The sequence below is a fragment of the Schistocerca serialis genome, chromosome 4 (genome assembly GCF_023864345.2).
Source record: "Schistocerca serialis cubense isolate TAMUIC-IGC-003099 chromosome 4, iqSchSeri2.2, whole genome shotgun sequence".
Taxonomy (NCBI): domain Eukaryota; kingdom Metazoa; phylum Arthropoda; class Insecta; order Orthoptera; family Acrididae; genus Schistocerca; species Schistocerca serialis.
This window is the reverse complement of record NC_064641.1, coordinates 380,790,346-380,803,628: the sequence shown is the minus strand read 5'-3', so window position 1 is coordinate 380,803,628 and position 13,283 is coordinate 380,790,346. Positions and strand designations below refer to the sequence as shown.

The window sequence follows — 13,283 nt, the reverse complement described above, 5'->3', positions numbered from 1 at the left end:
GTTGATTCCTTTTGTTGCTAGTGCTCAGTTTAGAACTACCTCTCTGTCTCTTGTCTAATGTTTTACTCTTTAAGGAATGTAAACTGTGTCTTTTTTCTGTTTTGTAGTAAACCTCCAACACAATTTTTCCAGCTTTGGGAATGAATGAAACTCAAGATTGCCAAATGTGGTGAATAGTATGCACATTTATTGGTACTTCAAATACCTTAGTTGTGCCACTGATAATTTTTGATTGCCGAAGGTCAAGGTATAACAGCCTTAAGAAAGATGATTATTTTTGGAATGCAGTTTTTTTTCCATTTCTAATGTAAGAGGGATTATTCTAGAGATCAGATCACTGGCCCAACTTTGAAGTAGATGAAACAAATTTAATCTAGAATGAAATTTTCAGCCTGCAGCGGAGTGGGTGTTGATATGAAACTTTCTGTAAGATTAAAACTGTGAAGATTGGAAAACAAGGGATGAGGTACTAGCAGAAGTAAAGTTGTGAGGACAGGTCATTATTTGTGCTTGGGTAGCTCCGTCTGTACACCATTTGCCTTTGAAATGCAAAGGTCTTGAGTTCAAGTCTTGGCCTGGCACACAATCTGCAAGGAATTTTCAAGTTTCAGTAGCTTTGGTTCAGGGCTGTTTCCATCCCCTGGTTTGACTACTATTTAATTTCAGGCACAAGGTGGTGGGCACAGGTCTCATGGATAATAACAAAAATGCTTGCAACATCTGTTTGATCCTTTATAAATGGCCCATATACTGCTGAGAAATTTCTTCTCGCTTTCGGTCAGTGTTCAATGAGCAACAATAATTGTGCATGAGGTCTTAGTAGTTAATTCTTCACGTGAAACACACTTGCTTTAAGAAGCTATGGCATCATCAGCTATTTCACACAGCTATAATTACCTATTGTCTAATACCATATTATACATTTCATGGAGGTTTTAATCCATTGTTTCAGTGTTGGGGATCATCAGAAACTGAAGTACATGACTTCAGCTCATTGCCATTTCCAAATTGTTAAAAATTATGGTGCAGGCTCCATATTAACCTATTTCTTATGAATTTCCACAGGCTATAATCACACAAAACTGAATTACATGATGGCAAAGTACTTCATTTAATCCAGCTGAATGAAATAACTTTACCTGACTACATGAAGTTATCCTGCAGATCTAAGCTGACCCTTATTGTATGAAAATTTCCACAATGTCAGTACCATTACTATGATAGACTTGCATTATTTCCTTGTCCTTTCATAACCATATTTTTAATGATTTTTGAGAGCGAGATGGAATCTGACATGTCACAATATCCAATGATGAAACAGTGGCATTTTTCACTGCAATATGCATCTCTTACATTTCCCTATGTCAACAAACAGATTGCACTATTCATTTTATTCTCTGTATCTGTGCCAGCTAACAGCAATCATGGAAACAATACCTTAATGTGAAAGAAAGATGTTCTTGCTATATTAGTTACTGGTGATCTGACTTGCTGCCTGGCATGTATAACATTGACGCGGAAAGCATCAACAGCATTTCGTCCAATATCATCTCTATACACTCTGGAGATCAGTACTTCACCTTTATGGTTATATACAAATAGCCCACCGATCATCTTGTGGGCAGAGGTACCTGCAAAAAGAAACATTTTTTAATGAAGTACAGTGTAAATTAAGTTATTGTAGAAGGAATGTAGACACTTACAAATGTGTACGCATAGTGGAATGTCCCCTCCTTGGAACTATCCGAAAATTCATTTGGAGGACAGAGAGACACCATTCACTAAAATATATTTTAAGAAATTTTATTGCTAGCAGCATTGCCACTACTAATGTCATTAAACATATCATTAAACAAATGTTTCACATCATGAGTACAATGTACTAATATTTTACACCGTTTATCTGGAGGACATATATAGCATAAATTACTGACTTATTATATTTCCATCATAACCCCTGAAGACTTGGACATAGAAAAAGGCGAATGAAATAGAAGGAGTAAATTAATCACAAACAATGTAAACTGGGGTAAACCACATTATAAGTCTAAACTCAGCTATGAAATTACTCTCCACTTCTGTAAACACTTTCTATGCATACAATACCTTTAGGTAAAACCTCAAGAAAATCAGAGAAAACCATCAGTTAAATGTGACAAACAAATTACACATTTAACTAATCAGACCAACTTCTACATTGTAGAAACACACACAAATTTAATGAACAGTTTTAGCAATATAAATCATCATCATAAACACTAATATGACATGTATGCATCCCTATGCTGGCAAAGAAGAAGGAAATACCAAGCCCACAAAAATTGTAATCAGAAATGAAGAGAAAAACTTCTTACAGTTTCAGTATAACTTGCTACATAACGTAGCACCTTAATCAGCATGGGGATAACGTATCACAGGAAGCTCCCGTCCACTGCCATTTAATCAGTGATATCACACACAAGACATCCGGCACATTCACTCACGTGATGAACTGCTTCATTTTACTGTCCTCACTTTCACAGCCAACATAACGTAGATAGGAAATACGGAAGCGTCCGATCCCACCCGTCTGCTTTGACCCATGACGTCACAAATATGGCAGAAACAAAAACAAACACACACACTTTCCACAAGAAGCCTAATGACACTAACGGTACAAGCGCTGGAAATGGGGTGTTTTGGGTGGGGGGGCAAACTAAATGTAAACAAATTTAGACGCCTTGCGTAGCTACAACGTGTAAGTGAAGACAGCCATGCATGAATACCCACCCACCTCCCTAGGGGTCGTAACCCCTGCAACCCGTAGAAGATAAAGATGCTTCAGTAGCTGATTAGTGTTTTTTGTCTTTAAAAAAAAATAAATCTCACGGGATAGAACGAACAGATCAGAAAGATAAATATAATAAACTAAAACAGAAATTCGAGGAAACAGATAATTAAAATAAGTAATAAGTGTTTAAATTTAAAAAAAAAAATAAAATCCCAAGAGATAGAACGAACAGATCAGAAAAGTAAATAAAATAAAACAGAACTGGAGACACTCAAACCAAACTCCGCGCCGTCATGACGTCACACACGACGACACCCTTACGTCACGGGTCAAAGCCGACGCGTTGGATCGGATGCTTTTGTCGACCCCGTAGATATATAGCAAAGAGAAATCCAATCTATCTACATCTGGATTAACAACTTCCTTAAAGTTGCCCAAGTCCCTTTCATAATTTTAATAAGATTTAACAATTTTGTTATTTGTTCAGTTTTTTAGCACTTCCCATTACACAAGCCTTACTGCTCCACTCCCTGAAGGATATAGAAAGCAGCAAAAGATGTATATTTTATATGGACTAAGCCTATGACAATGCCTTAAATGTATGAAATTTTTTAATACTATTACTATGTTAATAGGAATTTTATCAAAAGTAACCCATCAAATTGTTTTTTGTTTTTTAAAACTTAATCATGTTCTTTCAGGAGGTCTATGTATTTAATATATTGCCTCTTTCTCTCAAGTTACAAAAAGTGTGATTTTAAATCAAAGGGTTGCAAGTTGTTTTTCTGTTAATGACTACTGTGAAACCCTGTAAACTTTCACAATATTAAATCAGGAAACTATGAGCAATATGGGGGCCAATGTGCCAGCAAAAAGGGAACAGACGAGAACAGCAGAAATGGCAAAGTGTCTAACTTTGTTCTATATGTAGTTTACTGATAAATACTAAAAATTATATTGGTATCCCAGGAAAACTCAATCAAAAAGTTTAAAAATTATGTGACAATTGTTGACCAGTATTTACAACCAAGAGGTGAAGTATTTAGTGAATCAGTGGTACAATGCATTTTGCCTCCTGGAGCCAATTCTTGGCCAGAAATTCTTTAGCCACAGTTCATGGCCTAGCAGTTAGTGTTGCTGTGTCCAGATCATAGGTTCAATTCACAGTTAGGTTGGAGATTTTCATCACTTGGGGACCGGTTAGTTACGATGTCTTAATCATTTCATCTCATCTTCATCAATGCCAAGTCATTGTAGTGGCATCAAACAAACAACTGCATTATGCGGCCATACAATCATTTTATTTATTAGAAAAGTTTTTCAATTACGAGTATTTTTTCAGCCTAATAAAATAGGTTTTAGTATGTCAAATTGTAACAGTTATTAAATTTAAAAAGATACATTTAAGACCTTAGCTGCTATTAAGGAAAACACTTCTGGTACAATTTAAGCATACACTCTCCAACAAGGAAAACTATTGATAAAATGTGTTTTATACAATAGCTCATCAAACTGAGCTATTGCTTAGGCAAACTGTTATTGTCAGACCATCAGCCACCACACAGTATCAGTTAGGACTCCGTAAATAATTACAAGGCTCTCTTGTGTATTTGTGCATACTGAGTTACTTTTTATTCGGCTTTAAATGTTCATATGTGTTTGTAAATTTGTAATATTCTTTTTAAGTGCTATATGTTTGGTGCGGGATATGTACCTAGAGGATTGGAGAGAAGTGTATTAATGAGCCACAATCGTACATTACTGGCATCAACATTCCATAGGCACCATAGAAGAAATCTGGAAGAATAATGATTGTTACAGAGACTCCACAGCTTTTTCCTGGTAGTTAGTCATTCATTCTTCAGTGAAGCACAATCTTACCTACTGAAAGATATAGGCTACCCATATTCAATTTCTATTCATTTACACTGTAATTTCTGTGTATTCATTTCCATACAGTAATTCTTTTCCTCATTCTTTTTCTTACACTATGTGCTTTTTACTGCATTAACAAAGACACTTTGCCAAATCAGTTCATTTAAGCTGCTTCATTTACAGACTTTAATATTAATTTTAATACGAATGATTCAGTGTTTGTTGCAAAATATTTGATAGTAGGAATCAACAGATTACTTGTCTACAGTGAATGTGTTAAGCATACTTCTTTAATAAGAATGGGTGATAAGATGCTTAGGGCAGAGACAAAGTTCACACACTTGGGCCAAAAGATGACGAAATTCGTCCTCTAAAAGAAGTGAAGAAATACACTGCGTGGCAGTATTATACAGATGATGACTGACAGAAAATTGTCACAAGTTAAATCTGTAGGAGGCTACATGGTACGAGGAATTAAAATTGTTATTTAATAATACATGTATAGGGTTTAAGGCAACTGTGAATTAGCAGATGAAATTATGTGTAATGTGTCATAATAATACGACTAATGTCACAGAATAATTAAAGTCTTGTTTCCACTTGACCCATGTTTGGTTGTGGGGGTTGGATACGTTAGCACTGTATCCCAAAAGCGTCTCGAACTTATCTGCTTGGCTGTATGTGACACACGCTTATCTTGACTGCTGTAAGCCGTGATTTTAGCTGTAACATTCAATCAGTGTTTCAAAACATTTTCCTCCTGGTCGAGGATTTGTCCGTTTCCGTCTGAAACTATGTATTTCCGTACACCAAACTGCTTATCTGGTTGTGATAAAATCTGAGTTATATTCTATTGTGTGTCTCGAATGACCCCACATTAATCAATTTATTTCCTAACTCTCTCCAATGAACTTCATACTAAATACCATTCAGTAACTTAGCTCTACTGTTCGCTGTTTCTACACGGTAAGTTTTCCTGACGCCAAACTTAAATACACATGAGTAATACTAGCACCTACCAGCTTCACAGCTCTAAAACAGCAGGCCGACCCCCTTCTTCTACTACTCCATCACCATTTCTGCCTTCGGGATTCAGCCCCCTTCTGCCAAACAGCCATACACCCACAACATGGCCCCTTGAACTCAGAGATAACATTCATTATCGACAGATGAAAGCGAATTATGCCGCTGTTGTTTTTATGGCAATTGAGTAAAGCCACTGCTTCATACTTAAATTTGTTGTATCTTTGCGGCTGAATTTACAGGAATTGGACAATAAATTGAAATTCTAAAATTTTAGGTCGTACTGTAACAGTTGTGAGTTTTATGTTTCTTTTCTTTGTTTTTACTTCATTCCCATTACAAACTGAAAACAACATACTCAGGAAAATATGTCGCACTTATAAGCCTAAGTAAATGTGCTGAATGTGAAGAATCAGGTCCCAATTAATATCGAAGATACACTATACACGGTTTTTATTAGTGTTCGTTCGTTTTAATCTCTGAAACTATAAAGATGACATTTATGTTTTGAATTGTTGATAATGCGCCGTTCGTACTAGTGACGGTGAAACGTGTTGATTTTAAAGACCCGTCCAGTGTTATGCAATCATGCGTGTGCCAGACAATAACAATTTACCGAACTTCAACGATGAATCTACGAAACCCCGAGAGGAGCTCGTAAGTTAAATTCTACGCATGCGATGTCAGCAACTTGCCTTAGATAAACAGAATCCAGTTTTAAACACACTAATTTAAAAGAATATAATCTTCTTAACTGGCAGCACAACCTTGTTGAGCTCTTGCAATACCATGATTAGCCATAGCTGTTAAGTTAATGCGAAGCTGGGAATGGCACTGATGACTGCTGATCAAGAGCACATTACATTAGTGCCGGTTGGGGGTGTAGGGAAATCGGGTTTCACTAGACATGGCCTGCATTTGTATAGGATAGGGAATGGAAGGGAAGGGGGGTGGGGCCACATGGGGTCAAACCCATTTTGTCACAAACTAGGCTCGTTGCAGGTAGGCCTATATCATGACAACAGGCTCCACAGTTTAGACTTATGCAACAGGTACATAGAAGATAGAATGTACCGCACTAGAAGGCATATACACCAGAAGTAGGAAATAAAGAACAATCAAAATGAGGAAGCTTTCAGAAATAATGGCCTATACAGGTATGTCAGTCCTTCATCAAAATATACAGTCTATTAAAAGTAAAGGAGAGTAAATAAAGCTAAAAGCTCGTATAGTGCCAGCTGCTTTTGTGTTGCCTGCTGCAGCTGGTGCAGTGAATGACCAGGGAGTTAACATGACAAAAAATGAGTCAAATGATTAGACAAGATGGTGGAACCACTGAAAAAATAGTCCTTCATAAATGTTGTCACACTGTGGAGTGCATGAAATTATGTAGCGATGTAGTGGAATATATTTTGCAGTATGTAATATAAACAGAATATTCCGTAAAACTGAAACTGTACTCGCATGTTCCTGTGTAACCACAGCCTCAGAAATTGGAACATTTCAATAACCACTCACAATTTTTTTGAAATGATTATTAGCTACGCAAAAGAACAGTCCATCACCACTGACATTTTTCCTCCTGTCACATTCATTGGCATCACCAATTCAGAATTAAACTATAACATAGGAATACAAAACAATCGCCCATGAACCCCTCCGCAGGGGGCTCACTGCTCTTTGGCCGGTTTGTGTGTGGCTACCATGGGGTCCCAGCCTTTGCAGCATAGTTTTTCTACTGTGGTGCATGTCTATCCTCTTGCTATCCTTTTTCTCTTCCCTTGGGGAACACACTTGGGATGCTTTTGGAAATGTGTTCTACATTTTCAGTAGCCAATATCACAACAGTCTCTCCACTGTTTTTCGTTCCTTTTTTTCTTTCCTAATTCCCTTTCTCCTATCCTCCTTCTGCTTCGACCTTTGAAGTGCGTCTTTTTCACTCTTCCTTGCTGTGCGCTCATGTAGGCCTGCCCATGCATCTGATGTGTAACAGGTGACTCATGAACGCATAATCCCCTGCTTCTGGTTGACAGGTAGGATTTGCACGTATCACGTGCTACAGGCCAGGCCCAGGAAGGGATGATTTCCTGAGCTGCTACCTTCCCAAATTGCCGATTGGTCCATGTGTCAGCTGTTCGGGAGGTGTGAACAGTCACCTAAGGTGGGTGCGTCCCCTTCTGAAGGGCCCCCCTGGTTGGAAGGAGCACTGGCAATTGTGGGGGATTTTCTCACAATGAAGCCAATCACCTTCACAGCCAACGTCTACGAAATGTAAATGGTATGAGGTTAATGGTTCAAAGACCCTCCCAGTTGCACCACAGATCCTTGTGGTTTCACATACTGAAGTCAGTCAGTCCTTCACTACAGTAGATGTGTTTATCATTCAGAAAGGTGTTCATTTACTAGCTGGCCCTACGAAGTCTTGATCTTGTTTACGCAGTGGTGCTTTGCTCTTGGAGACTACTTCTGATTCTCAAGCACAACAACTGCTTGCAGCTTCACCCTCCAGAAATCCGAACATAGCCTTCTGATCAGGGTATTATTGCAGTCCATTGGGTGATGAGAAAGATAGATGCCTCCTTAGTGTCTACACACACTCTTTCTCTCACTTTTGATAGAGTGGTGCTTCCATCAAAGCTCACAGCAGGTTATGAAGTTATCACAGTCAGACCATACATTCTGAACCCAATGCGGTGTTACCTGTGTCATCGTTACAACTACACTCAAATGTCCTCCAGAAAACCGGCCAAATGTGTAACCTGTGGTAGGGATGCTCATGAGGGAAATTGTCTGCCTCCTTCCCCCCACCGTATCAAATGCAGTGGTGACCATGCTGCCTCCTCCTGAGATTGTCCCGTGTACCTCGATGAGTGGGCTGTCCAGGAGATCCAGGTGATGGAAAAAGTGCTTTACCCGGTTGCTTGTAAGTTGTTGGTTAGTTGGAAACCCTGGGTTCAACCATCTGGCACTTACAGAACTGTTTTGCTGCTTCTTTCTTCATGAAGGACTCAGCCACGCAGACATGTGACCTCAAATTTGACACTGCAGATGTAAAATCGCCCAGGGTCACGGTAGCATTCCCGTGTCCTCTTCCGCAAGCTGTGCAAATAGCTACCAAACTTCCCCCTGCCAGTGTGCATCCCCTGCTACACAACCAGCAGGCCAGAAAAGACAGAATGAATACTCCCATGAAGACTTCCTATGTCCCTACAGCCAACAAACATCAGAGTCTTCCTCTGCCAACCACAAAGGCTGAAGAAAGTTAAACAAAGGCAAATGGTCTTCTTCTTTGCCACATTGGAGATCATCTTCAGTGGTGTTGCCATGTGATACCCTTGCCTGGCTGACTTCCGTGTTGCCTGGACTCCGCAGATCGGCAGAGGAAGAATGCCGACGCCACTGTTGATTTCTTGGAGCAGGATCCTCCAGCCTCTGTGCCCTGTAGTTGAGTGTCTTTGAATGCTGGCACTCGGCAGCTGCTGAGGTGACACCCCCATTTCTTTTTTTTTTTTTTTTCTCCTCGTCTTGGCTCTTCTCCAATGGAATGTTCGCGGCCTTCAATCCAACAAAGAGGACTTATGGCTTGTTGTCTGCCTTCAGGAAATAAAATTGTGTCCTCACGACCGTTTTGAGCTCCTGAAATTCTTCCCGATCTGCTTTGATGTCGTTCCCCCACCCCTCTCCCCCGAGGACCGCATTCCGTCTCATGGGGGAATCATGCTGTTCATCCTGGATGACTCTTTTGCATTAGCAATGCACAGGAAGCACCCACATTCCTTTCGGATTCCAGGTACACCTATTCCCATTTGGACCTCTCCTTCTGACTGCCCAGCTTGCTCATCATATAAGTGATCCCTTCTCTCTGACACATGCTTGTGTGACCATTTCCTGTGTGGTGACGCCTACCCCACCTCCATGCACACTCAAGTGGCTACTTTCCAAGGCTGACTGGAGGATTTACTTCTCCCTGGCAACCTGCGACAAACCACATTTCCCCAGTTGCAAGGACCAAGTAGAACAAATTACAAACGTATCCTTACTGCCACAGAAAGTTTCGTACCTCACACTTCCCCTTTACCATGCCATGTCCTGGTCTCTTGGTGGACAGAGGTGTGCTGTGACACATTTCGCACATGCAGACATGCTCTCTGCATTTTTAACAGTCATCCTACTATGGAAAACTGAATTCATTATAAACAGTTGCATACACATTGTCATCGCATTCTTTAGGATAGCAAAAGAGCTAGCTGGATTTCATTTCCTAGTTCTTTCAACAGTTCCACTCTCTTCCGCCATGTCGGCCAACCTCCACCGGCTCTCTGGAACAAAGGCCCATTCCCCAATTTCTGGTCTGACGGTAGCAGATGATGTCATAGTGGCACTATTGCTATCTCCAACACCTTGGCTGCTATTTTGCGGAGATTTCGAACCTCTCCCACTATCGCCCTGCCTTCCTCCATTGGAAACGAGTGGAGGAGACTCACATGATACCCTACACTTCTCAGAATTGTGAGTGCTACAATGCTACCTTTACTATGCTCTCATTTCATTCAGATCCTGTACCCCAAGGTCGGATGATGTTCACATTCAGATGTTGAAGAACCTTTCTCTTGCGGGCAAGCACTTTCTCCTTGATATGTCCAATTACATCTGGGCAGAGGGCCCGTTTCCCAGATGCTGACATGAAGCTACTGTCATACCTATACCTAAGCCCAGTAAGGACAAAACCTTCCTTCTAGTTATTGATGTATTACTCTTACCAGCCGTGTTTGCAAGGTGATGGAACGAATGATTCATCCCCGGCTGGTATGGTAGCTAGAGTCTCACAATTTACTGACCACTGCATAGGGTGGATTTCGAGCATCCTGTTCTGCAGCTGACCATCTCATCACCTTGTCAGCCCTTGTCACGAACGGCTTTCTGTGGAAATACCAGACTGGCCATGTTTTTCGATTTGGAGAAAGCCTACTATGTCTGCTGGAGGGCTGGTATCCTCCGCACTCTACACATGGGGCTACCAAGGCTGCATGCCCATTTCTTTTTAAAAGACAAAGTTTTTAAGAGCCGTATTGGTTCTGTCTTGTCAGACACCTTTATCGAGGAAAATAGTGTGCCTCAGGGTTCCGTCCTGAGTGTTGTCCTTTTTGCTCTAACCATTAACCCTATTATGTTTGTCTCCCACTGGGCATGTCGGGCTCCCTTTTCATTAGTGATTTTGCCATCTATTGCAGTTCTCCACGGACTTGTCTCATTGAGTGGCATCTTCAGCGATGTCTCACTTGTCTTTACTCATGGAGCATTGACAATGGCTTTCACTTTTCCACTTACAAAACCATTTGTATGAATTGCTGGTGGTGCAAATGGTTTCTTCCACCGTCTTTGTCTTGCGCCTTTTGCTCTTCTGTTCATCGGAACTACGAAATTCCTGGGGCTCATGCTCCATAGGAAACTTTCTTGGTCCTCCCATGTGTCTTACCTGGCCTGCCCGCTCCGTGGTCTCTCAGTGTCCTGTGTGTTCTCATTGGTACTACCTGGGGAGTGGATTGGACCACCCTTGTCCATTCGAAACTCAAACATGGGTGTTTCATTTATGCTTCTGCATGTCTGTCCATCTTACGCCATTTCAATACACTACACTATCTTGGCATCCGTCTGGCCACTGGTGCCTTTTACACTAGTCCGGTTGAGAATATGTATGCAGAAGTTGGCGAACTACCGTTGTCCTACTGCTGTGACTTCCTCCCCAGCAGATATGCAAGCCATTTGTCTGCTGTGCCTGGCCACACATCCTATGTCTCCTTCTTCGATGACTCCTTTGATCGCCAGTATGGGGCGCATCCCTCTTCTGTTACCTCCTGAAGTTCACTTTCAGCTTTTGGTCCAGAATCTTAATTTCACTGATGGGTGTGAGCCCTTCATCACCTTTGCTTTGTGTAGTGGCCTATGTTCACCTTGGCCTTCATTCGCTTCCTAAAGCCACTACTCCAGCCTCACTTTATCGCTGGAATTTTGTGATAGTACTTTTGTGTACACTGATATCTCTTGGACTGATCGTGATGCTGGGTGTACCTTCATCATTGTCACCATCATTTTTCAGTATCGGCTTCCAGAACACTGTTTAGTATTTACAGCAGAGCTGTTTGCCCTGTAACAGGCCGTGCAGTACATCCGGAGACACAGACTTTCAATTGCGTCATCTGCTCTGACTCTCTCAGTGCCCTTCAGAGCCTCTGTGTGCTGTACACCGTCCATCCCTTAGTGCAACGGATCCAGGAAAGTTGTCACTTGCTCACTCTTGATGGAGCCACTGTGATGTTTATGTGGGTTCCTGGTCACGTCGGTCTGATGGGAAACGAGGCTGCTGCTGCTGCTGCTGCTGCTGCTGCTGCTGCTGCCAAGGCTACTACAGTCCTGGTACTTTGGCCCACTAGTTCTTCCATTCACTCTGATGATCTCTGTGTTGCTGTCTGTCGGCAGGTGATGTCACTTTGGCATTACCGTGGTCCTCCCTTCATGGGAGCAGTCTCCGGGAAATTAAACCTCTCCCAGCAGCTTGGATGACCTCCTCTCAGCCCTCTTGCTGTGAGATCATTTTAGCTATGTTGCATATTGGGGACTATCTTTTTAGCTATCGGCATTTGTTAAGTGATGCTCCCTCCCCCATTTTGTGTCATTGACCTCAACCTTTGACGGTTTGCCATTTCCTGACGGACTGCCCTTTTCTTAACCATTTACATTCCAATTTCTGTTTACTGTCTGAATTATCAATTGTTTTAGCGAATGATGCGTGGACTGTCAACTGCATTTTACTTTTCATCCATTGTAGCAATATGGTGAGGGACATTTAATCTTTAGTTCAGGATCTGTTTCTCTATGGCGTATTTAATGGACCCTTCTTCAAGCGCCTGTCTTTCCTTCCATTGATTGTGCCTTGACTCGCAAGTCACCGATGTGGCGTCACTTAAAAAGGACTTGCAATACTGCGGCCGAACTCCCCCGAATGGGGCCTCCTGGCCAACAATACCATACGATCATTTCATTTCTAGATTCAACGATTTTCATTGGCGATTCTGTTCTAATACCCATATTGGCTGTGGCCAAGGAAAACAAATTGCCAACAGCAGCATGCAGTGAAGAGCCACTGACACCTCAAGTGGGCTTTAACCCAACTAGAAGTTGAATTAGTCTGTCAACAGTGTAGTGGCACACATTTCAGAATACTGGTTATGTAGCGCTATCGTCATATGAATGGGTATTCTGCTACTGTAGAACTACCATATAGAACTACTGTAAAGGGCGAGAAATTGTATTTATATCACAAAAAATACATTTTCAGAATATGCAGCTTCTAATCATAAGTAGTGTAGATAAACATTTTGAAATTCAAGAGGTTGAAATAACAGTATGACATCTAGAAAAAGTTAACTATTTTGTGTGCATACCTCACACCTAGTGGCAATATGGACAACTTTCTTTAACAAATTGACTGAAGCCCTGGACAGTCTCAGTTTCCAAAGCTAACGAAATCTTATGTGGAGGTGTGAACATAAACACAATTTAGGCATGAAGCTAATAACAACTTCCTAAATAATGTGAATACTTTTGGCATAGCACA

The 13,283-nt window shown here is 41.1% G+C and overlaps 2 protein-coding genes across 2 annotated transcripts in view; one reads left to right on the top strand and one right to left on the bottom strand.

The window, feature by feature from the left end:
• Positions 1 to 5,811, bottom strand: part of LOC126474863 (AP-2 complex subunit mu) — a 44,725-nt gene extending 38,914 nt beyond the window's left edge. The window contains exons 1-2 of the mRNA XM_050102343.1: positions 5,665 to 5,811; positions 1,438 to 1,631 (exon numbers count right to left, since the gene is read on the bottom strand). Of these exons, the coding sequence (XP_049958300.1) occupies positions 1,438 to 1,614 (177 nt within the window). The 5' untranslated portion in view covers positions 1,615 to 1,631; positions 5,665 to 5,811. The remainder of the gene's footprint in view (positions 1 to 1,437; positions 1,632 to 5,664) is intronic.
• A 216-nt stretch (positions 5,812 to 6,027) lies between these two features.
• LOC126474864 (peroxisomal membrane protein PEX14) overlaps positions 6,028 to 13,283 on the top strand; it is a 60,262-nt gene continuing 53,006 nt past the window's right edge. Inside the window, exon 1 of the mRNA XM_050102344.1 lies at positions 6,028 to 6,325. Within this exon, the coding sequence (XP_049958301.1) occupies positions 6,257 to 6,325 (69 nt within the window). The 5' untranslated portion in view covers positions 6,028 to 6,256. The remainder of the gene's footprint in view (positions 6,326 to 13,283) is intronic.